Here is a 27,688-nt window from a genome sequence, read left to right on the forward strand (position 1 = left end):
AGACTCGTTATAAACACGTTCGATAATTTAGCGCCCGGACTCAAAGCTAACGTTAGCTGTCGCCACAGTCAACAGACCGGACTCTATTTCGGTGTGTTTTCTGTCAGTGGTTGAGGTCAGCGGGAGGAATGTGTCCGGACCAGACTGTGAGCGTGTTGGTGAAGCAGCAGCTGGCTGCAGCTGCAGAGGACATATGTGGACTGTTTGAAACCACCGTAGCAGATCTCGAAGATGAAATTGATCGTCTGTGCAGACTGCTGGAGGATGGAAACAAGGCAGGTATGTGACGTTAGAGGCGTTTTCTTTATTTTCAATAAGAGTAAGTAATAGCATGCATTTTTGTCCCACACCACATGTGGCGATATGACAAATATCAAGTATAACAGGAAAACTGATGTAGGTTATATTTTATCCATGTAAAGCTAACGTTATTCGGCTATCAACATATTTAAATAGCTGCTAATAATACTAATAACATTAATTCTAATAAAATGCTGCAGGGATGACGTACAAGTAAACTACAACACGGTCGCATGCCCGTGAGTACTCACAACGAGACTGTAACGGACTCTATGCCGGACTAATGGACTAGTCGGCGTTTTAACACAATACAAGCTTCAAAATACACGAGGGAGGTATTTACTGACGTCTTTTATATCGCAGAACAAACGTTTTAAATATTTTGAGCTTGGTTTAACCGCAGACCTTCAGGCATCTAACCAAAATCCATTAACATCGAGACGAAGGAACCGGAAATGGAGAAAATGCTAACTACTTTTCCTGGGCAAAGAGTCTTTTTGATTTTATATATATTTTTTTTTTTCCAAAATGTAATAAATAAAGAATTCAGGTAAACATTTGCAGCAGATACAGAACATATGAGGCTAGTATAATACACGTAGACACAAAGTAAAACTAAAATAAATTTAAAAAAAGTACACAGCTATAAACAAACTCAATCAGAGGTATTAGTGATTTACTGGGCAAGAACCTATACAAAAAGGACTGCTTGATTACATCATCTTCACAGCGTTCTGTTGAAGTTAATAGGGCGGGCATGTCAAGTTCCACTTTAATCCATCAGATCTGTGCTGTTTCTCCTAGACCAGTAACAAGAAAAACAAGTGCTCACATTAAGATAATAAACCAAAAAATATATATATATTTTTTAAATTTTGTGCAGTGTTTTCAGTCTAGGGTGAAACAACGCAGATATGATGGGTTATAGTTGGACTTCACTTAAATAGAACTGGCCCAAATGCAACATTTCAATGCTGTCACAATGACATAATGACCCGTGGTTAGGACTCATTACTGCAGCACTTTAAGAATAATCTGTGTAGCTGTGTAACAGATGATTAAGGTACTAAAAGGTGCTGGTTTTGGGCCAGCTACTCTGCATGGTGTACTGAACTGCAGTGAATAATGTATGTACCCAGGTATTTAATCATCATGTTTTAGTAACACTGTTGAGTATTTGTACGAATGAAAAAATATCCATAGTATACAAACAAACCAGGTGCACTATAAACTATTCATTAATTGTGATAATATCTGAAATGGAATAAATGAATCTATACCTTTTTTTTAAAGGGAGGTTGCACAAATGTTTGGCTGCTTGTTCCACATCTCTGTGTGCAGACAGTGGTCTGTGCGCTCATTTCACAACAATCATCATACACTCTGTAATCGTGAACATGTTACTGACTAGATATTTCCGTTTCAATTAAGTGCGGCACTGTAAGTAAAGCTCTTCAACAGGTTTGAGTTTACCATGATTCTCTCTATGTGCTGTTAGACATCCAGCAGGTGTTGGTGTGTAAAGAGGAGCAGCAAGAGTGGCAGCCCAGTCTGGACCAGGAGGACCCAGATCCTCCACACCTTAAAGAAGAACAGGAGGAGCTCTGGAGCAGCCAGAAGGGAGAGCAGCTTCAAGGACTGGAGGAGGATGATACCGCCAAGTTACCGTTCACTGCTGTCCCTGTGAAGAGTGGACCGAGGTGTGGACTCAGTACAGTGAAGTTAAAGCAGACGGCTGGTGGACTGCTGGTGAAGCAGCATCTTGAGCAGATAGTTGAGCTGTTTGAAAGAACGGTGGCGGAGTACGAGAAGAAACTTTCCTGTTCAAAGGAAGAGATCGACCGGCAACACAAACTACTGGACGCTGTGTTAAAGCCTGAGGTTCGGCTGCACAGAGCAGGTTGGTAGGTTTACTATACTTATCTCTGCTATGTTAAAAATGACCCACAGCGTTTTCTTGTGGCCTGAAGGCCCTCTGTTATCGCAACACAGTTAAGCCTGCAACAAAACGACTCAAAACGACTCAAAAACAACAAAACGACTCAAAAACAATTACACTATTGCAATTATACAGGTTTAACCATCATATTAGCATTAACGCTTTTTAGTCGCTTATCCCTGATGATTCTATTTTTTGAACAACAAAGTTGTGTGAAATTAGTAAAGCTAGATAACAGCACCAGAGCTAACCGCTAACGCATGGAGGTTCCATTGAGTTGCATTATGATGCATTCATGCTTAATCCAGTACAAATGAGTAAGAGGGCTTACAACGAATATTCAAAATTTGATTATATATTTGAATAGTAAAAAACAGATATAAGAATTTAAAAGGACTCATTTCAACTTTTGCCAATCAGCCATTCTTTGTTCCTCACTATGCTTTCAAAGTGAGCGATAGGGAAAAAATAGAGAAGAAGGGGTTCGGACAAAACGTCAGCTCAAAATGGCGCACTGAGAATTGCTGCGTCACTTGCTGCCAGTTATGACAAGGTGTCATGACATAATGCACAAAAATAGTTATTTGAAAACTGTTTATTTTAAGAACCAATATTCAAACATAAATATTAGCAATTTTTCATAGCCCCGATGAGTATTTAGCAAAGATAATTATTACGTTATCATCATGCGTTCAAACATAATGTTATTAAATTTAGTTTTGGGGACGTTTGAGACTTGATTCAGTTGTTGGAAGCAGATGTTTTCACAGCAACATGTAAAAGATATAAGAGAGGAAATTATGACCTGATACATAATTAAAATTTGTAAGACAAGAATTTGTTTTAATCAATAGAAATCCATACAATTGTGAATTAGAAAGGAAAAAATCATCACAAAAAGATGAAGACAGTAATTGAACAGGTTGCATATCTGAAGAAGTCAATAAAGTATTTCTAATGCCTGGGTTTCCGTCTCACCTGCAGATGTCCAGCAGGTGATGGTGTGTAAAGAGGAGCAGCAGGAACTGTGGAGCAGTCATGAAGGAGAGCAGACTCAAGGACTGGAGGAGGATGATATAAACAAGTTCCCGTTCACTGCTGTCTCTGTGAAGAGTGAGGATGAGGAGGGGAACGCTTGGTCCTCACAGCTCCATCAAAGGCAGACGGTTCTAGAGATGAAAACAACAGCTGATACAGAATCAGATCCAGCCAGCAACAACAACCATTCAGTCTCCTCTGAATCGGAGACTGAGGACAGCGATGACGTTTCAACAGAGACCAGGGAAACTCAGTCACATTTAAATGCTTTGAAAAACACCAATTCTCAAAGTGTGAAAAAAATGTGCATTGTCTGTGGTAAAACACTTTGTTCCAAGAGAAGCATATACAGTCACATGACCGTCCACACAGAACTGCAATCCTTTATTTGTCCTATATGCGGTAAAATGTTCACCCACAAGCGATCACTATTTGTCCACATGAAAGGTCACGTAGAGGGCAACCCCTTCACCTGCTCGGTGTGTAAAAAGGAATTCAAACAGAGTCGATCGCTGATCGAACACATACGGACCCACACGGGAGAGAAACCCTACCGCTGCTCCGTGTGCAACAAGTGTTTCCACAGGAGAGGAGTGTGGATTGTCCACACCAAGAGCCACCTTGCTGAGAAACCCTTCAGCTGCTCGCAGTGTGGGAAAAAGTTTGGTCACCAGGCGCATCTGAGGAAACATGTGAAGCGCCACTCGGCAGAGAAACCATTCAGCTGCTCGATCTGTGGCAAAAGTTTCAACGATAAAGGACATCTCAAAAGACACAAGAAAGTGCACCTGGAAGAGAAGCCACTCGGTTGTGATGAGTGCGGGAGACGGTTTATTCAAGAGAGACATTTCAAAAACCACAAATGTGTCACCTTTCCCACCGACCCTTAAAAAGTTGATATTCCAAGACCCCATGAACTTCTTTTGGCTTGAATTAATGCCACTCACACTGTTGATGACTTGTCAAACAGATTTTTTTGCGACTGATCATTCATTTTAGTTAATCACTGCAGCATGGACAGATAATGGTTCTTTAATGTCTAAGAAATACTTAAACCTGAAGTCCATGCTTAAAAGGAGTTACCCTCCCCCTCAGAATCACTGCTCCTGAGCTGCCTGAAACGGCTCCATTGAATTCTCTCCTTCACTTCTGTAACTTTATGAAGACACAATGTTATGGGAGTGATGTAAAACTCTCCGGCTAGTTTGGCCCTCAAACAACAAAAGAGAGAGACGGAGTGGAAGTTCACATCTACCATGGTGTAGTGGTTATGAAAGCAGTCTCTCACCCAGTAGGTCTGGGTTCCATTTTGGCCTATTGATTATTTGTCATGCTCCAGAGGGAGAGTTTTAAGAAATGTGAAATAACTACAACAGAGCGGGCTAGCTGACCAATCAGGGCAGACTTTGTTTTCTGGAGGGAGGAGCAAGCGCTACAATGGAGCATTTCAGAGAGAGGGTGAGAAGAGGTGCTGCAGGACAGCCAGGATGAGAAAAACAAGGAGGATTATGAGCATTAACGCATGTAAACATGTTGTAACTATAACTTGAGGTAAAAATATGCACCCGAAAAATAGCATCATAGGGCCTGTTTAAGCTTATGCATTATGTGAATGCATGTTAACTAGTGTCCTGGTGTGAAGGTGGCACCTGAGTAGCCCCTGCCATCAGTGTGTGAATGATGACATGGAGTGTAAAAAGCGCTTTGTGGGGTCGGAAGACTAGAAGAGCGCTATACAAGTACAGTCCATTTTACCATGTATGCATAGGCATATTATCAACGAATGTCTTCGGATTTTTTTTTTTCAAATTTAACGATCGGGGACGTCGGGACGGGGGATATGGCTCTTGTAGAAAGTGACCTGTCATCACAATAAGCCCGTTCCAAAGCATACTCCTCTTTACACCACAAACCAAACAGAAAGCATATCTAACACTACAGTTTCACCTTGTAAACATTTACTGTCTAGCTATCTGATGGAAAATCTAAAGTTTGAAAAGGCTAATTAGGACCTCTTAGTCTCCTTTTCAGTAACACACATCTTCCAAAACCATTTCTGCTGCCACCCTGCTCACCACCTTCACCACTCTATCACAGTGAATGAGAGAATGCATATACGGTTACTGTCTGTTAAAGTCTGTCCTCAAACACAAATACTCTTTTTGATATTTGCAATGATGTGGGTTTTTTTTAAGTAACATGCAGTAGAGGAGAGGAACAGAGCTCATTTTATTCAGCTACTGCTTAGCTGATGTTGGGATGTCCTGATTAAACATTTGGCCTTGATCTGGGTTCCCATACAGAGTCTTATCTGATATGTTGGAATAACAGCAGAAGATATGAAGTGTTAATTAGAAAATGTAGAAATGGCGAGATCATTTTACATAAACATTGAAAGAAACTAAGTTAATTCGAAAAAAATGTTTTTTACTCTTGTATAGTCCCAAGTGTATTCTGAAGCCCGCAGTTGTAAAGCTGCTGCTGCTGTGGATTTCCACATTTAATACACAAACTCATACCATGGCAATGGTCACTGTTCAAATGCACTTCAGGACATGTAAAAGCAGTTCATTATGTTCCGCAGTAAGCCAGCATATCACAGTTCGTACTGCTGTGACATTCAGAATAATAAATAAAAAAAATCCTGCTTCAATGATATTTTATTAAAAATAAGGTGAAATACTGAAGATGTTTTTTGTATCAATAACCATATATCATTTTCAAACATCCCTGAGGTTTGAAAATGTTTTCTATTGATATATGTTGAGAAAGAAGACTGGCACTTTTTTTTGTGACTTACAGTATTTTGCTTTTTTTGCTAAATATTATGCTCACAGGTCAAAATCCAATAGAGGCAAACCACTATTCTGTATTTACAAAGGGTTAAAAACATACATATAAATGAAACCATTTCTTTGTCTAATTTGAAAAATCTTATACACATTTAATGTTTTCTCAGATTTTATATTTATTTATTTATTTAATTATATTGTATATTATATTGCATTTTGCCTTGTGAATGTGCCCCCTTGGCATGTTCTAATATTTATTCTTTGAAAAATAAGACAAAGCATCGTGCTCTATGAAGTTATCATACATTTTGAATGTGAAATCTTAATATGCAAAGATACCAGAAATACATGAATACATTTTGGGTTAAAATACTTATATGATATTTATACTTATGCTATAAGACTTAATGCTATTTCTCTATTACTCTCGTCTATAATGAAGGCGGTTACCTGAAACATAAATGTAATTCGCGGAGACTTATGATTTGGAAGACTATTATTTTGAAAAATTAAAAAAAACTTCCGGATAACGACGAGGCCGATGAAGAAATATTTCCGCTGCGTAGTTAGCGATAACCAAACTGCCTCTGATGTAGAAGCAACAAGTGTCTAGCCGAGCCCTTCTTTGTGAATCCCTAACGCTTCTCATCAGTGTGTCTGGCTGAGTGGAAGAGGAGGATAAAGTGTAGCTATTTCATTGTAAAATGTCTAAAGTTCAAACGCTGAGAGATTTGGTTACTCGGAGACAAAGTGCGGCTGCTGAGGAGATATTGGAGCTGTTTCAGAGAACCAGAGCAGAGAGCCGAGATCTTTGTTATTCCACTGAGGAGGTCCATCGCCACAAACTGATGGCGGAAGAGTTGACTGCTTCAGCATTTTCACTCGGACTAGGTTTGTAAAAAGTGACTATTGTCGCACAAAGAGATTGTAGCGTAAGTATAATAATGTTATAGAGGTCGTTCCTATAGCTATGACTGTGTGTCTTCAAAATAACTATTAATTCAATTCAATTCAGTTTATTTTGTATAGCCCAGAATCACAAATGACTAATTTGCCTCAGAGGGCTTTACAATCTGTGCACATGTGACATCCTCTGTCCCTGAACCCTCACATCGGCACAGGAAAAACTCCCCTAAAAAAACCTTTCACAGGGAGAAAAAAGGAAGAAACCTATGGGAGAACGACAGAGGAGGGATCCTTCTCCCAGGATGGACAGAATGCAATAGATGTCATGTGGACAGAATGAACAGCATAACAGAGATACAACACATTCAATGTATATGACATAAATGATTCATATAACCACAGTAGTAAGCAGAGTAATGAGGAGGTAACTATTTTGGCTAACTCAATGAATTAAATACAATATTATCACACTTCAGTCTGAATGAGTATGCTACCTCGGTAAAACATTATCTCACAATATCTACTGGTTGACAAATCTTCATCTACATAAGTTGTGTTTTTTCAGGTCACTATGCTGTATCTCCTATAATTTCTCTGTCTTTATTTTGTTTATTTCTTGTTATTGTATTTGGACAAATGTTTAAATTTACAGTACTATGTCATGTCCCTGGATAAAGATAATAGACTGAATAAGAAGTGTACGAAGTCACCGTGACGTCACCAATTGGTTTGTCGTTATGAAGCCCTGAGTTCGGCGTCACCATCTTTGATTACAGTGAACTGAGTGTTACATATTTGGAATGGGGAGTAGGGACGTCGAGAGGGGGGATATGGCTCTTGTAGAAAGCGACCTGTCATCACAGTAAGCCCGTTCCAAAGCATACTCCTCTTTATGGTCTATTTGACTCTAAATGGACCATAATTTACTAAATGAACATCATGCTGTATTGAAGAAGACTTGAAACTAGAGATTGAGACCATAAACTCATGTTTCCCATGTTTACTGAGGGAATAAATCAAGAGAGAAGTAGAGTCATTTTCTCATTGACTTTTATACAATCTCACTTCTGTTTGCAACCAGAGAAATCATTTTTTTTCAGTGTTTTGTTTTAGGCAAAATGCAGACCTGAAACTAAAGATTGAGACCATAAACTCACATGTTTACTGAGGGAATAAATCATGTTAGAAGTAGGGGCATTGAAACTTTTTTGCAACCAGAGGAGTCGCCCCCTGCTGGTCAGTAAAGAGAATGCAAGTTTTAAGACATTCCTGCATCGGCTTACATTACATTACATTACATTACAGTCATTTAGCAGACGCTTTTATCCAAAGCGACTTACAATCAGTAGTATATTACATATCATTCACCCATTCACACACTGATGACAGGCTACCATGCAAGGTGCCACCATCAGACTCTAACTAACATTCATGCAACATCCAGTCCACACCGATGGCAAGCCTTCGGGAGCAACTTGGGGTTAAGTGTCTTGCCCAAGGACACATCGACTGCCGAAGCCGGGTATTGAACTACCGATCCTCTGAATGGAGAACTACCTTGCTCTCCACTACGCCACAGCCGCCACTCGGCAGAACTGGAGGTGGCCTTCTGATGAAGACGTGTGTTTTGAAAGTTATGTACCTGGCAAAAAACTACAAACAGCTGGAGAACCTGAGCATGTTTTTTGGTAATGCTCAGTGGTATAAGTAGTGTCGTCTTCTATCGCCCTGGGTGCTCTGACTATTAAATGATAACCCATCCAGCCTTTTTAGATGGTTGTATGGGTATGTCTCAGGCTCCGACATCAATCTGTTTCCTACGCGCTGATGCCGCTTTTTTTGTGTAAATCCCTGAGGCCCTGCCACAATCCGCATCTGGCAGGACCTCTGGGGTTTTCAGAGCCCCTCCAGGGCCAATGTCTTGTTTTGGGTTTTTAACGCAAGGGATTTTCCCATTAACACTAATGTTTATAGAGCCTTCACAATCCTTACAAAAAGAATACATTTCATTGTGGTAAACTTGTAGACTAATTTAGTAACACCAGACTTAATTCCTTTCATTGACAAGCATGTACAAGGTTAAAAAAACAACAGAACGTACTGTTGTAATAATTAATTATTCATTAATTATTACCAAAGTCCTGTGGCATCGTTCCTCCTCTCCTCTATCCTCCCTTCCTCTGCTGCTAGTGTGAAGACATGGAGTGCTGCTGTTAGAGATGTGGTCTCAGCCTTCAGAGTTAATGCCAGATTTGGGGTTGCAGCTTCTTCATATAACTTTTAGCATAACCAGATGTGAGTGTGTGTGTGGAAAACGTAACGATTGTGGGGGAATCCGAAAATTGCATGCACCTCGCTTGAGCACCCACAGCCAAAGACAAAAAAACTACCATAATGAACTATGATTTCTACCGCAAAGTACAGTTTAAATAATCTATAAACTTCTTCGTGAGGTTCATTAATGATATGCACTACAACTGTTTAGTAATTATTTGATTCTGTACAATAATTACCTTCCTCCTTGTGTCGTCTTTCCTCTCTCCAGAAGTCCATCATCTGATCTTCAGTGAACAGGTTCCCTGTGAGCAGCAGGAGTGGAGCCTCAGTGTGAACAACGAGGACCCAAAACTCCCACACATCAAAGAGGAACAGGAGGAATTCAGGTGTGGTCATGAAGGAGAGCAGCTTCAACGACCAGAGGAAGCTGATATCAATAAGTTCCCGTTCACTGCTGTGACTGTGAAGAGTGAAGATGAGGTTGAGAACGCTCGGTCTTCACAGCTCCAGCAAAGGCAGAAGGATCAACAGATGAAAAAAGAAGCTGATGAGGACTGTGGAAGACCAGAACCAGCCAGGAGGCTGAGGGTGTTGGTGAAGCAGCGACTGACTGCAGCTGTTGAAGAGATATTCGGGATGTTTGAGACAATGTTAGCAGAGTACAAGGAGGAGATCCAAGGTCTACATAAGCTTCTGGAAGGGTCTGTGAAGAGTGATGACGAAGTCAACAAAGCAGGTTTGTAAAAAGTAAACAAAAAAGTCTATTAGGCTCATTACTGATATGTCATCGTAGGACTGGGTACTAAATGATCATGTGTTGTCTTTCAGTTGAATCACATCGTTATGAATAGATGGTCTATGAGAAAATGACTACTTCTTTATTAATTTATTACCTCAGTAAACATGAGTTTATTGAATTTATTGTCTCTTCTTCAATACAGCATGTTCATTCATGATGTTCATTTAGTAAATGATGGTCCATTTAGAGTGAAACAGACCATAAAGCAGGGTATGCTTTAGGGCAGGCTTCACAGATACCAATACCAGAGCCATATGCAACTCCTCCGCAGTCCAAATATGGTCACTTCCGTTCATTGGTTGCATAAACCTGAGACCATAGATCCTCATTTGGGGACATATATTTCCGTTTTACTGCACCATATTACGTAATTCTGCTAAATTTAGAACCGTTGGCCTCATTCATGGACAATTTGTCTGTCATCTTGTGGCGAGTTGATAAAACTCTGAATCCTGGCACAAAAGTGTACTGTGGTTGGTTCTTGAAAACCTTGAAATCTGTGGATCGCATGCTGGAGAAGCAGGTGTACCTGAATGGTACAGTAATGAAGACATGGGTCACTAAAGCACTGGAGAAGCTACCAAGTGTCCAAAACATGAAACATAAAGGAAGGAGCACCTCAGCATCAGTAACCAGGGGAGATGGCAAGGTACGGTAGTGAAGTGGTACGACAACAAACCAGTCCTGATGCTTTCCGCTGTTCTTGCTCAACCGCCAGGAAAAAAGCCTGCCAGCGAGGGTGCAAGAAAGTAAAACCATATGTGACTGTCACACGACGGAGGAAGACGTTCGGATGCTGATGCACTTCACTGATCTCATTCTAGCCAACAGCTGGCTATTGTATCGCCAAGACAACCGTGAGTCTGGTACACCAGAAAATGGCATCATGCAGCGTTGCGTTTCCCACAGAAGTGGCTCAGGCATACTTGACCAAGTGTGACACAGATGTCAAACGTGTGCAGGAGTAGAATGCACAACTTTCACCACGAGGCGAAAACCCCAAGGTCGCTCCAATAACCAGCATCTCAGTCCACACAGCAGCAGTTATGTCCAGAAATTGGAAGACTTTAAAAACCTGATTCGTTGCCGAGAACAAGGCTGCCCTGGGAAATCCTGTGTGCTTGTCTGCTTGCAACGAGAATGCAACTGCTATGCAGCGTTTCACACAGGCAAAATAGGTGTGAAATTATTTTATGTTGCTACCACAATCAGAGCTGTATACGACCAAATATGGTCACTTCCATTTACTGGTTGCTAAAACCCAAGATGGCAACGGCTATAAGCCTAGATGGTGAAGACTAAAACGCCAAACTCAGCAGGAAAAATCTAAATTTTGCTTAGAATTACTACAAAATTGAAACAAAAATTCAACAAAACCAGTACTTGGTTCTACTGTACTTGCTTCACCTCAGACCCCCACACGGCATTGGGGAAATCTTTAGCTTAAATACCCTAAAACGACTTCCTTTCCTTTCCTATCGTGTTTCTTAACCAGTACGGATGTGATATATACATGGCCACTAGTTGGCCTTTTGTAGCTGTTTCATGAACGGGTTGCTCTAGCGCAGGGGTCTCAAACTCAATTTGGCTTGGGGCCACTGCTGGTATTGTCGTCTCATAGGAGGGCCACTTCAACGTTCAAGCACTACAAGAAAGCGCAATATTTTTGAAAATTTAATTTTTTATTTCCATGTTTTTAATAACTTATTGAAACATTGCACTGAACCAACACATACAATCCCTGAATACATTTGTGCTTTATTCTATTTCTGGCAGCGCTTCTGCTCACACAGCTGAGCAACATTTGCCCTGATCAAGGTTACAGTAGAAACTCTGAGTACAGCTTCAACATGGGCATCACTAAGTACTTGCATTTATTAAAGTTCATAGTCAAGAAAAGTTTTTCACACAGATACGTGCTTCCAAAAAGGCACATTACCCGACTGAACATTTTTGACAGCTCAGGGAAGGATGGAAGTAATTCTCTCATGAATTGTCCAGTCATGTCTGCTTTTCCCTGTGCCTCTCTGAATTTAGCTTTTAGATCACTGTTGCACTGCAAGTCAATAAGTTCCATTTGCAACATACTTGGGACACTCTCCACATCAGCTGAGAAGGGGTCAGCAAGCAGCTGGAAAGTGTCACAGCGTGCCTTGAAGTCAGCAAAACGCTGATCAAACTCCTGCAGAAGGTTTTCACTAGCACAGGCATATTCACCACCACTGAAGGCTGTGCCCTCCTCCACAAGAGACCTGCATGTTGTGAAATGGCTGAGATATTTTACAGAAAGCTGAGTTTTCCACAATTTCAGTTTAGCGGAGAAGGCTTTCACATTTTCATAAGCTGCAGTGATAAGCTGACCAGGGCCCTGGAGCTTCAGGTTAAGGATGTTCAGCTCCTGTGTTAAGTCCACTAGGAATGCAAGGTCCATAACCCACCCTGGATCATCAGGTTCAGGAACATCCATTCTGTCATCTTCCATGAATTTCTTCACTTCTGCTCTTAAGTCAAAAAATCTCTTCAGGACACTACTAAATGATGTACTTTTACTAAAGTAAAGTACATCACCATATGTTGTAAAAAGGCCCTGAACTGGCGGTGCTGTAAACTCCTGGACCTGATGTAACTGATACATCTCAGGACAACAGACATGACATGCTGCACAGTGCCTGTTGGTGTACGATGCAGTGCAGAACGACTTGCAGAACGATCTGCATTTTCCTCTAACTTTCTTTGAACCAGCGCTACCAGTCGGTCATAGACGGGGCTCCATCCGTGGTAATGCCCACCAGTCTGTTCGCACAGCTCCTGAAATATATCCTTGGCTGTGGTGCGGCCGTGCATTGGACACAAACTCAGCAGCTCTTCTGCTTTATCGGGGACTGTTGTTGCCGACGGACAGGTGTCGGTATGTGACTGCAGACCACATTAGGCTACATTATTTTCTTACTTTTCTTTTATCTCGCCGCGTACGCATCACTTTGATTTATTTTGTCAGAGAGAGACATATACACGTATAATGTCCCGCTGGGCAGCAACTAAAAAACTTTTTTTTGGAGGTGTTGTGAACGCAGCGCTGGGACGAATGTCCGCGTTTAATAGAAACGAGGCAGCCAGCCAGGCACGGAGGAGAACTCTCCATGACAACGCTGCTGTAACTCTCCATGGCAACGCTGCTGTCACTGTCACTCATTGAGAATGTTTCTCTGCTTGCATCAAGCCCGGTCGATGTCCCGCCCCCGAGAGCCATATACCCACCGTGATTGGTAGGTTCGTTCAGCTCCGCACACAACACTGTAAAGTGCCATTCATATAAAACTCGTGGGCCGCACTAACAAAACTCGCGGGCCGCACTAACATTAAACTTTCATATTAAGGTGGGGGCCACAAAATATCGTCTAGCGGGCCGCAAAAATAGCCCGCGGGCCGCGAGTTTGAGACCCCTGCTCTAGCGTTTGTCATTAACAGCCTGGATAGTTAATCTACAGCAGCTGACATCGGCTAGAGCTTCACTTGAGCATTAGTCGCTGTTCGTCATTATAATGTGTCGAACAGCTTCATGTTGACAGCACTTTTGGATGAATTAACTTTACATGCTAACCTTACTTAACTGTAAGCCATTAACATTTCATTTGAGTAGATTCATTTGTCAGTTTAATGTGTTTTTGTGTTTGTGGTGCGTTGAATTTGGCAATTCCAAACTTGGTTCCTCAAGTGAAGGCATCACGGTGAGTTCATATTAATGTTCATTCAGATATAGAATCTAGCCCTATCTAGCGTAGCCTGTAAAGACGCTTACCATCCACCGATAACATTTATTTAAGGACTTTTGCATTATATAAACATAAACACAAATATAGAGACATAAAGATTTTGAATGCATCATTTTAGTATTTCTTCACTGCATGGTGGTATTAAATAATTTTACCGAAGTACTTATCCGATGACTTCTTTCTCCACTGTTAAGATCAGAGAACACTATATATATTTGTTTATTACCAATTTGTCATGTTGTGTATAAGATAATACACATTATGCATGTGTTATACATACCGTAGATTTAGATAGTAGTAACTGGATTACAATCATATTTATTTTAATAAAAAACATAATAGATGTGTTGCATCTGTCCCCTCTTAGAGATGTGACAAAATGAATGAATAGACTTTAATATTAACATCCCAGTCAGCTATTATCAAAAGAGTTGTGTAAAGTGGGTTTCACCCATATACGGTCCGAGTGACTGATGGTTCTCTGTCCTATGTTTTGATAGAAACAACATGTCTGCCGTCTCCACCCCTGCTGTCCTCACCAACCAGCGCTCCATCTGGACCCTACGTCTGGAGGGTGTTTGTGCTGGACCACAAGAGGTGGCCGGCCCCTATGAAGGCAGCCATCGACGACCTGCTCAATAAACACCGCGGGCAGAAGGACACACTGAACCTTGTGGACAGGGACTACGCGGCACTAGTTTACGACTCCTTAACAGACCCAAGCAGCATGCTCCACCCAACGACAGAACTCCATATTTCACAGTATGTAAAAGACGGCCAAGAGAAACTGCACGAGAGGCAGGAACTCTGGTGCTCTCTTAAAGAGGAGAGTGAGACTACCAGTTTGCCAGTTGTTCCCACGCCTGTTGCAGTTAACCTGCCTTTACAAGCCAATATTGAGGAAATAGTTCAAGACCTCGTGGAGAAGCAGACGCCGATGCAAAAGAAGAAGCAGACGCCGATGCAAAAGAAGACACAGACAAAGACATGTCTTTCCTGTGGCCAGCCCAAGTCCAGGCACGAGAATGACGGTTCCTCCATCCACTTCTTCTACCAGCAGGGCCCCGTCAGATATTTCTACTGCTCCACTAAAGTTTTCAAAGCGTATGGTACTGAAGGTCTAAGAAACCCAAAGATGCCATTTAATGACTTTGCTGAGACACCGTTCTTTCAGCGTGAACTAGACGCCACAAAGCAAAGGGTGGAGGAGAAAGGACAGCAAAAGAGGAAAAGGACCGACTTGCAGCCCGCGGGTCGCAGGTGTCGCTTCTGTAACATGCAACTGAAGCAGGGCCCGAACAGTCCTCACATCCACACTGGGTTCCCTGGAGTATCAGGGAAGTACATTTACTGCCCCGCTAAAGTCTGTTCCCTCTACAAAGATCGGGGCATGAAGAAGAAGATGACCTGGAAAGAGTTCCAGGGGTCAGCTTTTTACGAAAAGGAAAAAAAGAGATGGATGGTCGAAAAGAGAAAATGAGAGAGAGGGAATGTTTTGTCATGTGTATATCTTGAGCCCATTTTATGAATTATACAACATTTATAATATACATTCTTACATTTATTTTGCACATTGTTTTTTTGTGTTTTATGTGTGACCTTGCTCTATGGGCTCTGTGTTGATAATCTCTCTGCCACTACTATCTAACGATAATCAGTCTGTTACAACCCGGCTCTCAGGCTGCAACATGAAGGAGACAAGACGGGTGTAAATCTAATAAATAGGTACATTTATTTAACAAATACTATTAACAAATCGCATTAACTAAACAAAGCAAACAAAACAGCAGCTGGGTCAGCCATGGAAAAGCCCCAGGAGGAGCCAGCCTCCCTGTTCAGGTGCTGAGTCTTTATGACGGGGACGCTATGATGCTCAGGTGTGGCTCATTAGCAGCAATCAACAACCTGAAAGACAAAGAACCAGCAAACAGGACACAGACCCCTACTGGAAAGGATCACTGGAAAGTGGGATCACTGGGATTCAAACCTGCGTCCAGAAGAATATTTATGTCCACGGGCGCTGAAAACGTCAAATGTTAAAAATGAATCCATGATCAGCATTGCTTTCTTACAGTTGACATATACCTGGTGCTTGTTGTCGTCCTTGGGGGAGGATGTCGATCCCGGCTCCTCTAGTCCATGTCGATGTGTCCTTGGGCAAGACACTTAACCCCAAATTGCTCCCGCAGGCTGTTCCTGTGGTGAATGAATGTGATTGTTAACTAGTGTCCTGATGGGCAGGTGGCACCTTAGTATCCCCTCAGCCATCAGTGTTTGAATGGGTGTGAATGGGTGAATGATGATATTTTGTGTAAATAAGCGCTTTGAGGGGTCGGAAGACTAGAAGAGTGCTATACAAGTACAGTCCATTAACCATTAAAAGTATGACAGTAGACATAAAGAAAGGAATAAGACAGAGCCCTTCTCTCATCTTGAGGAAAAGCAGTGGTAATGTAAAAAGGAATTCATTATAATAAAGGGTTTATATATACAGTTTCTTTCGTCCAGAGTATCACTAATTATATTCTGGATGGCATCCAGACTTGTGTTAAATAATCAGAGTATCACTAATTATATTCTGGATGGCATCCAGAAAATTTGAATGAAGCTAGCTTAGTTACCTACATATGGAGAACATGGCCCTTCTGTATTAGAAAATGTATTTTACTCAAGCACTGGTGAGCAGATATAATTTATAAACCATGACCTAATCACTGTTTTATAGCTGTGAATTAGTTTGACAACAGAATGTTGTGTCATTAAGAACATCTTGGCCATGTTTTTCCACACAGGGCAAACTGAATTATATACATTTTATTGTTGGTTTGACACAATCCTGAGATTTTCCAGTTGGACAAAGACATTTTTGATAATTTCTCAGTCCAAACTAAAACACCAAACAATTTCCTAAGCTGAATCCAACAGATCCTGACTCATCTTATTTCAAGTTATGTTATATTTGGACAAGTTTAATGTTGAAAGACGTTAGCAGGGGAGCGTCTTCTGAAATAATATACTGCAGGAAATCCTGATATTGGCTTGATCAATATGAGTTAAGTCTGTTCTTGTCCTCCATTGTAGATGATCCAGAGCTGTTGGCGGTTGAAGAAGTGGGATCGTCTGAGCAGAGGAGCAGTCTGGACCAGGAGGAACCAGAGCCGCCACGCATTAAAGAGGAACAGGAGGAAGAGCAGCTTCAAGGACCGGAGGAAGATGATATCACCAAGTTCCCATTCACTGCTGTCTCTGTGAAGAGTGAGGATGAGGAAGAGAAAGCACTGTCCTCACTGCTTCATCAAACACAAACTGATCAACAGATGAAAAGAGAAGCTGATGAGGACTGTGGAGGATCAGAACCAGCCAGGATCTTTGGTCCAGCTTTTGATTTACAGAAAGAAAGTAATGAAACCCACAATGATGGCTCTGTAGGTTGTGACGTTTCTAATCCAGTGGAGGAAACAGTTATTGGCATACAAAACCTGGGTGTTGACATAGTAGGGAAACCATTTAGTTGCTCAATTTGTGCAAAAGGTTTCAGTCAAAAATCTGATTTGAAAAGACACTTAAGATTTCACACAGGAGAGAGACCATACAGTTGTGTCTTCTGTGAAAAGCATTTCACTGAAAAGGCAGATTTGAAGAGGCACGTCAGAGTCCACACGGGAGAAAAACCATTTAGTTGCTCACTTTGTGGCAAAATATTTAGCCAGAATGAAAACCTGCGCCGGCATGAGAAGATTCACACAGGGGAAAAACCCTTCTGCTGTCCAGTTTGTTCCAAGAAGTTTACCCACAGAGGGGCGCTGGTGATACACATGAGAATTCACACAGGAGAGAAACCGTTTGGCTGCTCACTCTGTGTAAAAAGATACAGTGAAGCAGGGAATCTGAAGAAGCACATGCAGGTCCACGCGGCACAGAAACCCTTCAGTTGCGGCGTTTGTGGGAGAAGATTTAATTATCATTCTCAGGTCAAAAACCATAAGTGCTCTGGTGAGAGCGGCGTGACCACAGCCCATCACTCCTGAGAATAAACCGTTCCAGTCAGTGCTGTGATCAGGGATGTAGCCACATCTGAATGCTACTCACAGCTTGTGTTAATGTAGATAATGGCACATTCTAGTGGCCAGGGCCTTTATTGGCTCAGCTTTAGAGAGCCATACCTTTATTTAACGGCTCATATTAGTGACTATGGATTAGTCCATTAAATGTTGCTACCCTTGCTAGTCTGCACCAGAAATACTATTCAGTCAAACGTATTATTTATATTATTATTCTGTAATTGATGTACACATTGAAATTACATATTGACAAACGCTCTCTGCTCTCATCAGCTCCTGACTCACTTCCCCCAGATCTGGTTGTCCCGGCCCCCGTCCACCACCACCTCCTCTTCAGAAACTGGGTGGGTTTAGTAGTCAGTCTGTTTTCTCCTGATCGACTGGATGGCCAGCAGCACACTGAAACTACCTTGCTAGCTAGCCAGCCATCTAGCAAGTATGATACAGATTAAAGCTAGCGACCCAGCGAAGCAGCCCAACACCAGCGAGCTCAGTTAATCACACTTGCATGCTTAGATGCTGATGCTATAAAAGGTAAAATGGTATATAAGCCAAGCCGAACAATGATGGAGCGCATTAGGGGCTCCAACATATATTACACCCCTCTCCAGGTTTGTGAGGCTCATTACTAACTGTGCGAGCGCTAAAGACACTGGGGAAATACTGATTACAGGAGCATTTATAAATATGATTCTGTTATTAAAAAATGTGATTATCCATTTCATGTGGTTCTTATAATATACAAAATATTTTTTCAGATCCTTGATGGATGAATAATGTATTTTTTATTGGAATTAATTAATGTTACACTTTTAAGCCAACTGGAATCACTGGCCGTTTCTCAATATGTGAACTTCTCTGTACTTGTGTCCTCCTGAACTTGTGAAACGTCATCTAGCGCGGCCCAAGTACTGTTCCAAAACACAAGTTCGCATTCAGCCAAGTACGGTCCAAATACCCGGAAGTGTCCTTGCTCCGCCCATTATATCGGGGATGCATCGGAGGAGACTTGTGTGGACTTTGGACAGCCAAGTATCCCAGAATGCATTTCACCAGCAAACAAGAGACGACAATGTCAGTTATCATTGTCTAAATACTGCTGTTGTTGTGTAACGGAATTTAGTTTTAAGATTTTTTTAAGCGAGAATGTAGTTGTTAAGACTTCAAATCTGCGGTCGATTTATCAAGATAAAGCCTACTTGAAAATAGCTCCGACGTTTTTTCGGAGATATGAGAGGTCCGACGAGCTGAGTTGGTGACGTCATGAAGTTCGCTGCTGTTCCGATTGCAAAATGACCGTACTGCGTCCTCCCATCCTCGGGAGTTTGTACTCCCGAGTCGAACTATCCAAGTCTGAACTAGCAAGTTTGCAAGTCCAAACTTGACAATACTTGTCAAAATAAGTCAAATCATAATAAATTGGCAAAAGGAATGGAAATGTAATATAGAACGATGAAAACATTCATCAAAATGGAATAGTATAGTATGTAGAATACAGTCATAATATACTATGTCAAACAAAGTCATAAAATGCCATAGTATAGCATTTTAAAAAAAAGTCATAAACAAGCCATTATAAAGTGTGTCAGAAAGTCTAAAACAAACCACTGTATAGTACATAAAAAAGTTGACTGTCGAAAAAAGTCATAAAATTGTCATAGTATAGTGTGTCAAAAAAGTCAATAAAAAAAATCATATAATATGTCGTGAAAAGTCATTAAAATATAATAGTATAGTATGTCGAAATATAATTATTATTACCTCATTGTATATTATGTCGATTATGTTGTCATTTCGTATGTCAAAAATGTAATAAAAAACTCATAGTATAGTATGCCATAAAAAGTTGAAAATATTAATGAAATTGTCATAGTATGTTAAAAAAACAGTCCTGGTATGGTATTCTGAAAAAGTCATAAAGCGTCAAAGTATAGTACGTCAAAATAAGTGAAATTATAGTATGTTGGAAAAAGTCATGGAAATGTTATTATAAAATATTTAAAAAAACATTCATGAAAATTGCATAGAATAGTACATCAAAAATGTACAAAGTAATTGAATTGTAAATTAATTATTATTTGAAAAAGGTCGGTAGCTGACCAGGATGAGATACTGATACTACTGATACAGTGAAAAATTTGCTGAAAGATTCAAAACTCTGTTGTGTCAGGAATGTCCCGTCCAATAGAGATTTTAAAGAGTTATAATACAGATGGATGGTGCAGTGATCTTTGAGGTCCAACACCCAATATTCAGAAGGCAAACACATGAAGAGAAGAATTGTGTTGTTGCCAGAAAAGGTTAATAATTACTTTTAATTGAAAATGCTTGAGGCGTGACCCTGAAAAAGGCTTTATGACCGCTCTGAGTAAATTCATAGAGCAGAAGAAGTACACAAAGATGTGGATGAAGTATCTGAAGAAGCTCAGTTGACTTCAGTTTTGGTCCGGAAACTCGACAATCACCTGAGGAGAGAAGAAGACAAGGACAACATAAGAAGTTGCATTTATAGCATACTTTATTCATTTTTAAATGTCATACTACACTATGTCATTCTATGGCATACTATAATATGACATTTATGAAGACATTTGTATGGCATACTATGCTATGACATTTTTCATGACATTAATATGACCTACTATATTATGACATTTTTAAGACCTCTTAATGTAATTTTTATTGCAGTCTATACTATGACATTTTTATTACATTTGTATGGCATACTATTCTATGACATTTTTTATGACATTCTGATTGCACAATATACTATGAACATTTTTTACATGTAAAACTATGACTTTGTATGGCATACTATTCTATGACATTAATATGACATACTATACCATGATATTTTTTAAGATATCTTTATCGCATACTATACTAGCACATTTTTAATTACATTTTTCTCGGCATAATGTACTACGACATCTTTTATGACATTTTAGGGCATACTATACTTTGACATTTTGTGACATTTGTATGGCATAGTATACTATGAGATTTGTATGGCATTCTATACTATGACTTGTTTTTCACATTTTCCATACTATGACTGTTTTATGGAATCTTTAATGAAGCACTTTTTTGCATACTATATAACAACCTTTTGTAATGACTGAGTGAATATACTATGACATTTATATAACATACTATATTATTATTTAAATGGCATATTAAACCTACTTACTAATTTTTGTTTTGATTGTTTTAAGGGAAACTTAATTATGCCTTTTCATAACATACTTTGATATTCATTTTTATGGCATAGTATGGCATATACTATGACATTTCTATGCCATACTATATTATTAGATTTTAAGGCACATTATTCTATGACTTTCTATGACATTTTTATAACATATAGTACTATGATTTGTATGACACACTCTACTATTACATTTTCATGACAAACCTCATTATTAAATTTGATGGCATACTATACGATCACATTTTTATGGCATATTCTACTTTGACAAATAATGATATACATTAAAAACATTTATGGCATACTCTACAATTACTTTTTTACTTTTAATGACATGGTCTACTATTACAATTAACATGACTTTATTATGACATTTTCTAAGAGATAATATATAATATAGTAAACCATGAAATGTTTCATGGTTTACTATATTATTTATTGTTACTGTAACATTTGTTATGACATACAATATGTTGGTCATTTTTATGCCATATTATTGCATGACTTTTTTATGACTATACTATGAATACTGTTATAGATTTTTCTATGGCATACTATACTATGACCTTTTAATAACATTTGTATGGTATACTATAACATGTCATTTTTATGCCCTAGTATACCATACCATTTTTTGTGAGATAGTATATTATTCATTTCTATGGCATACTATTCTATTTTAATGAAATTTCCGTGCTCTATTAACTGTCATTTAACATGATTTTTAATGACTATACCATGACATTTTTCATGAAAACACTATACAATTATACTTTATAGCATACCACACTATGCTTTTTAGATGACATTTCTTAATGACATACATTGCTGACATTTTATTATTCATAATATGATATGATTTTTATTCAATACTATCCTGACTATTTTATGAACACTATTTTATGGCATACTATACTATGATATTTTCATAGCATTTTTTATTTGACACTATATTTTTTTTATGGCATTTCATGACATACTATATTTCTTTTTCTAACGGCACTAGGACATTTCTTATGACTGTTTTATGACTATACTGTGACATTTAGTCAGTACTCCTGCTCCTTTCTATAAACTGCCATCTCCAGTAGGCAATACACTATGGATAAGTTCCTCATACAACCCCACTTCAAAACTATCCCTTAAAGGAAATATTATGGATGAAAATACTGTTTTACTTTAATTTGAGTGACATTTTGAATGCAGAGCTTTTACATGTAAAAGAGTATTTTACACTGTAGTATTACTACTTATACTTAAGTGTTGATCTGAGTACCTCATCCACCACTGAATGTTAACATAAGTTAAGTGAAATATTAAAAGGGTTTACACACACACACACACACACACACACACAGATCACGCGGTGTGGTCTGTGAACTGCTAACCTCACCATCATCTATTGTCTGTCTGTCCATCTGATGAAGAGAAATGTATTTCATATTATAAATCATACTACATAGGTTAACTTCTTACTTGCAGGGGTTCCACCGTTTTGTTTTTTCCAGGGCCGATAACGATTGATAATAATCAAGGATGACGATAACCAATATTTAAAAAAATATACATTTGCAGTAAAATGAAAACTTAGGGATCAATATCAGGAATAACAAAACATTGTTTAAATGACTTTAATCATATTTTATTAAATGCTGCAAAAGATAACTTTTCCACATTATCTTAATTAAAGAGTCACTGCTCTTCCCATAATGATACATTCTTTGTATGCAGTGCATTTTCCATTCCCTGTTGTTGGTTGAGTGAAACACTCCCATACTGCACTTTTAGAAGTTTTCATGAAGCCCAGTTTTGCTGTACAAGTCTCAGGTTTAACAGTGATGCGTATGAGCTACACCTCAGACTGACGTTTCTACTGACAGAGACCAACAGAGTGACGGTTGACTCATACGAACGGGTCCAATGTGGGTTTAAAGCCCATCGATGGGTCCGCGTCATATACGTCTTGTGTATAAAATGTCTTTATCACCACTGCGCTGCAATTTTATAAATTATGATAATCTGGTCATGAGTCACATCTGTGGTTGCATCTTCAATTTTTACATTCCATTATTAAAAAATGTTTTACTAATTGTATGATCTATGGTATGATCTTTATAATTTTAACGTTATCGACTTTTTGTTTAATAATTATACATGACATGACCTATTTACAATTTGGATTTATCGAACTATATATGAACATGACCTTAATCATTTTTAACCTAATCATCTTATCGTACTTTATTTGGACATAATCTCAATATTGTTTAAATAAGGTCAGGAACATTTCAGCCAACATTATGCCAGAAGAAAACACCAGGGTTGTCTCTACAAGGACATGGGCATTGTGCAGATATTGCACATTTTTATTAGCATCTTTTTTTAACATTCCAATTCCTTTCACTGAATAGCTTTCTTATTAAAAGTTCACAGCTTCGTTAAAGGTGTACTTGCATTATAATGCCAACATAAAAAGATTTTATCAGTTAAAAATTACACATAATGTTCTTGCAATTATCCTGGGACAATATAAGGTCCAACGACATGAGTTATCGTTACAGGCCTACCGCTCACTCACTGGAGCAGCACCAGTCCAACAGTGTGAGACGCTGCTGTGGGCCGGACATTAAGCAAGACTACAGACGGTTGACTGCAGACAGAGGAGGCTGCATCAGAGGCAAAGTGGCACATTTCTTAATGAATCTATTATATCTGCAATCAAGTAAAAATTTTAAGATTCCTAATATCTTAAATATGCTGAATAATTGGCGGCTCTTTTGTTTGCAGCCACATAATTAATAAATTATGTGTTAGATCAAATTTGTATAAGCAGCCCAATTGCAAATACATTCATGATGTTATAACCTAAACCACATTATCCATATTGGGCGGATAGTAAGACATTCAAGGTTCCACAGTTCATTTACTACTGCTGCTGCTCTCAGTAACACACTTATGTTTTTTCACACGAGACTGTCTGGAGAATTTCCTACCACAGACCTGGCAACTGAACGACCTCTCCCCCGTGTGGAGCGTCATGTGTTGCGTCAGGTGTCCTTTCTGAATGAATTTTTTATCGCAAACTGAGCAGCTGAATGGTTTCTCTCCTGTATGGATCCTCATGTGTTTTAACAGCGACTGACTCAGAGTAAAGCTTGTGTTACACTCTGAGCAGCTGTAAGGCTTCTCTCCTGTATGAACCCTCATGTGTCGGTCCAGAACTCCACTCCGGATGAACCTTTTTGGACAGAGTGAGCAGCCGAACGGTTTCTCTCCTGTATGGGTTCTCATGTGGGAGTCCAGACTTGTGCTCTGCGTGAATCTTCTACCGCACACTGAGCAGCCAAAGGGTTTCTCTCCGGTGTGAATCCGGATGTGTCTCACAGCATCTCCTTTGTAGCTAAATTGTCTCTTACAAACTGAACATCTGAAGAGGTTTTCCCCTGAATGAGCTATCTTCTTTGTGATTAAACGTGCACTTTGCAGGGATCTTTCAACACAAGCTGAGCAAATGAACGGCTCCATTCCCGGAGCACTTTTTCTGTTGGGTTTAAATGTTTTACCACACTTGGAGCAGCTAAAAGACTTCTTGCCGGTGTTACATTCTTTATCACCTCGAGCGCCACCGTTGTTTGTCTGTGTTTTTAAATCTGACTGAGGTTTCCTTGTCTCCTCCTGTCCACCATCACTGTCTTCAATCTCAGGCCCTCTACAGTCTGAAGTCTTGTCATACCTAGCTGGTTGACTGGCAGATACACCTGCCTGGGTGTATTTCACAGGGTCAGCTTGTTTGGAAGAATCTGGAGTCTCCTCATCATTAGCTGGTTGTGAGAGACTATCTGGATCTAGGCTCCTGGTTGTTTCTGATCCTCCACGGTCCTCTCCATTGCTCTCCATTTCCATCAGCTGAGCTGAGGTGCTGGCTGGAGGCTCTGCCTCGCTGTTCTCTTCTTGCATTTGATGAAGCTGTGAGGACTGACCTTCGTCACCTTCACTCTTCACAGGGACAGGTCCTTGAAGCTGCTCTCCCTCATGACTGCTGCGGTGGTGCTCCTGCTCTTCTTTCATCTGTGGAGGCTCGGAGTCCAGCTGAACATCTGCAGATAAAACAAAAATAAAAAATAAATGAATGTAGACAGGTCAGGAAAAGAAATGTGATTATACGTTCAACACAGCTCAACACACCAAGTACAGCATGAAAAAAGTGAAGTGTGTGTGATAAGATGGGACACTACAGGGCATCGGAGTACCACCAGCCTGAGATCCAGTATGGTGACTTCATCTCAGACTGGAAATTTGCATTTACAACATGTTTAATTATTTACCATGAACACATTAATTATCTAGCCTAGAGAGAGAGAGAGAGAGAAAAGGCTACACAAAGAATGTGAGAAATTACATCATTGTTTAATCTTGGTCTCTCATTTGCAACGTTTTGTATGACGAAATCCAAAACCAAGTGAAAGAGAATCCTGTTTTATTTTCAGGCCTAAGGTTCAGATTCTTTAATGTATTTATTTGTACACAATAATTGTGGCATTGCGTGTAATATGGCTTTTATGAAATGTGACATCCAGACAGTAACACAGTAACCATTTCAAGCAAATAAAAATACCAACTTTTGTGTGTGTGCGCGTGTGTTGGTGAGCCGACAGAGAGGACAGACACTTTGTCTCATTTTTAGGGAGACTTTGGATGGATTTAACTGCACTGTGACTTTTGCGGTCTGTTTTTGGGCAATAATGGGAAGCTTCGTCCTAAAGTGTGTGAACAGCGAGGGCAGTAAAGTTCCTCACTGCATGCTGGTAGACAGAGGGTCTACTCTTTAATGCACTGCAGAAATGATTTGAGAAGCTGCTGCTCTGACAAGTCTTAAAAAATGTAAAAATGTGTATATGTATGAATGATCATATAGTTTGTTGCCACATTAGAAATGTGAATGGGTCACCAGTTTTTCAAGACTATTCTCTTTTGTATTGTGTCTCTTTGAGGGCCGTTGTGTTACTAAAGAAGGAGAGCCCCTTCTCCTCATCTCCATACAACACTATGCTGCTGTAGAGCCAATCCTCATTAGCATGGGCCGCCAAAGAGGCCAATATGGGATGGAAGGAGAATGACGCTGAGTATCATTAAGTTCAGACTTTCAGTATCGGTACTGATTGTATCCTGGCTCTGTGTTAGTAACTATTTAGTGCACCTTAAAATAATTGTCTGATCGTCACTGTATACAAATATTTCTCATAATAGCATATGAAAACACATCGGTAAATAAGTTTGGGTATTTTCTGAGATAAGCCCAATCTACATTGTTTCACATAAACCGGAAACATGTTATATACGTGACATAAGCCGTTGTAACGCATCGATACGTGACTGGAAGCAAATATAATATTCACCAGTATTATATTTGTGAATATGTGACCAATCTGGGGACAGAGATAAGATCACAACGTTTAGTTTGAAACATCGTTAGCGGGAATGTCTGTCCCTGTTGTTGTTGTTTTTTCTCCTGAAAACAAGCAAAGGTCACGAGGAAGCGCAGTGTGTCGAGTTTGAAGTTGTTCGTTCGAGCGCCTCTCGGGAAAGATAAACGCGGTAAACGCACAGCCACAGGCTCAGCCTCCTGCCCGTTCTGGGCATAAAATGAGTCACATGAGTGAAAGTAATGTGGAGCTAAACGTCGTTGTATGCCACTAACCTGCTCTGTATAACCGAACTTCGGGCTTCAGAACAGCGTCCAGCAGTTTGCGTTGACGCTCGTTCTCTCGCTTCGAACGAGACAGTTCCTCTTCGTACTCCGCGATGGTTCTTTTAAACACTCCAAATATCTCCTCGGCAGCCGCGGTGAGACGCTCGGTCACCACCACTCTCAACATTTCCACTTTAGACATGTTTAAAGAGTCGAATGGACGGCGCTATCTACGCAGTTAGAACTAAAAACCTGAAAACACTTCCGTGTTTTGGGAAGCTGCAAAACGAAGCAACTTCCGGCCCAAGTCTTTCAGAATAAATCTTTATATAAACAGTCCAAATCTCTCCCCGGCAGCCGCGGTGAGACGTCCAGTCTCCGCCACTCCCGACATTTCCATTTTAAAAATGTTTAAACTGTCGAAATGATAGCACTATCTACGCTAGTAGTAGTAGTTAGTTAGAACTAAAACAATCCAAAAACCACTCCGGCCCGAGTCTTTCAAAATAAATCTACATCCTCATTAACGTTAACTGACTCTAAACTTTAAGTTCAAATGGGTGTACTATGTATTATTTTTTAGATATTTTTTTTAATCATTAATTTAATCTGTAGCTGTGAAAGGACATGCTACAGACGCTGAATACTGAAGTTATTTTGAAACCCATTTGTTAAGGCACCTAACACTAACCTGTTTCAACACAAAAAGTAATGCAAAACAGCTGTCCACTTAAATAAGTTTGGTCCAGGATTCTAAAAACACTATGGTCAGGAGTCATAAGTTTTCACAACGCAGCCCTACCAATCCTCACCCTAGAAACGTTTAACCAAACAACACAAAAACATTTTTTTAATGTTCTAATATTCGGAATTTTACTGGAAGAATCTGACAACTTTTTAAATGGC

The 27,688-nt window shown here is 39.8% G+C and overlaps 3 protein-coding genes across 6 annotated transcripts; 2 read left to right on the plus strand and 1 right to left on the minus strand.

Moving 5' to 3' along the window:
- Window positions 1-32: 32 nt before the first annotated feature.
- LOC129107832 (zinc finger protein 554-like) lies at window positions 33-4,248 on the plus strand. The gene is made up of 3 exons (XM_054619405.1): window positions 33-279; window positions 1,799-2,200; window positions 3,224-4,248. The coding sequence occupies exons 1-3, from the start codon at window positions 129-131 to the stop codon at window positions 4,165-4,167; spliced, it is 1,497 nt and encodes a 498-aa protein (XP_054475380.1). The 5' UTR covers window positions 33-128; the 3' UTR covers window positions 4,168-4,248.
- LOC129107833 (zinc finger protein 271-like) lies at window positions 3,399-27,043 on the minus strand. 4 transcript variants are annotated; one of them, XR_008531913.1, is made up of 4 exons: window positions 26,792-27,043; window positions 24,094-25,190; window positions 15,910-16,020; window positions 3,399-3,408 (listed from the first exon to the last, which is right to left on the minus strand). XR_008531913.1 is itself a non-coding variant. In XM_054619407.1 (3 exons), the coding sequence occupies exons 1-3, from the start codon at window positions 26,982-26,984 to the stop codon at window positions 15,991-15,993; spliced, it is 1,320 nt and encodes a 439-aa protein (XP_054475382.1). In that variant the 5' UTR covers window positions 26,985-27,043; the 3' UTR covers window positions 15,312-15,990. The 4 variants fall into 4 exon arrangements, 3 of the variants coding, with proteins under 3 accessions (XP_054475382.1, XP_054475383.1, XP_054475381.1); XM_054619407.1 differs by lacking the exon at window positions 3,399-3,408 and having other exon boundaries at window positions 15,312-16,020; XM_054619408.1 differs by lacking the exons at window positions 3,399-3,408; window positions 15,910-16,020 and adding an exon at window positions 20,059-20,350.
- On the plus strand, window positions 6,683-15,902 carry LOC129107946 (uncharacterized). The gene is made up of 4 exons (XM_054619558.1): window positions 6,683-6,960; window positions 9,521-9,988; window positions 14,325-15,249; window positions 15,899-15,902. Exons 1-4 carry the CDS (start codon window positions 6,774-6,776, stop codon window positions 15,900-15,902), a joined length of 1,584 nt encoding a protein of 527 aa, XP_054475533.1. The 5' UTR covers window positions 6,683-6,773.
- Window positions 27,044-27,688: the final 645 nt, after the last annotated feature.

Source organism: Anoplopoma fimbria, chromosome 19 (genome assembly GCF_027596085.1).
Source record: "Anoplopoma fimbria isolate UVic2021 breed Golden Eagle Sablefish chromosome 19, Afim_UVic_2022, whole genome shotgun sequence".
Taxonomy (NCBI): domain Eukaryota; kingdom Metazoa; phylum Chordata; class Actinopteri; order Perciformes; family Anoplopomatidae; genus Anoplopoma; species Anoplopoma fimbria.

Coding starts and splice junctions, on each gene's coding strand:
- LOC129107946 (XM_054619558.1), top strand. CDS start 6,774: ATGTCTAAAGTTCAAACGCTGAGAGATTTGGTTACTCGGAGACAAAGT. Junction 6,961..9,520: donor AGCATTTTCACTCGGACTAG/GTTTGTAAAAAG, acceptor TCCTCTCTCCAG/AAGTCCATCATCTGATCTTC. Junction 9,989..14,324: donor TGACGAAGTCAACAAAGCAG/GTTTGTAAAAAG, acceptor ATGTTTTGATAG/AAACAACATGTCTGCCGTCT.
- LOC129107832 (XM_054619405.1), top strand. CDS start 129: ATGTGTCCGGACCAGACTGTGAGCGTGTTGGTGAAGCAGCAGCTGGCT. Junction 280..1,798: donor GGAGGATGGAAACAAGGCAG/GTATGTGACGTT, acceptor ATGTGCTGTTAG/ACATCCAGCAGGTGTTGGTG. Junction 2,201..3,223: donor GGTTCGGCTGCACAGAGCAG/GTTGGTAGGTTT, acceptor TCTCACCTGCAG/ATGTCCAGCAGGTGATGGTG.
- LOC129107833 (XM_054619406.1), bottom strand. CDS start 26,984: ATGTCTAAAGTGGAAATGTTGAGAGTGGTGGTGACCGAGCGTCTCACC. Junction 25,191..26,791: donor AGTTCGGTTATACAGAGCAG/GTTAGTGGCATA, acceptor TTTTATCTGCAG/ATGTTCAGCTGGACTCCGAG.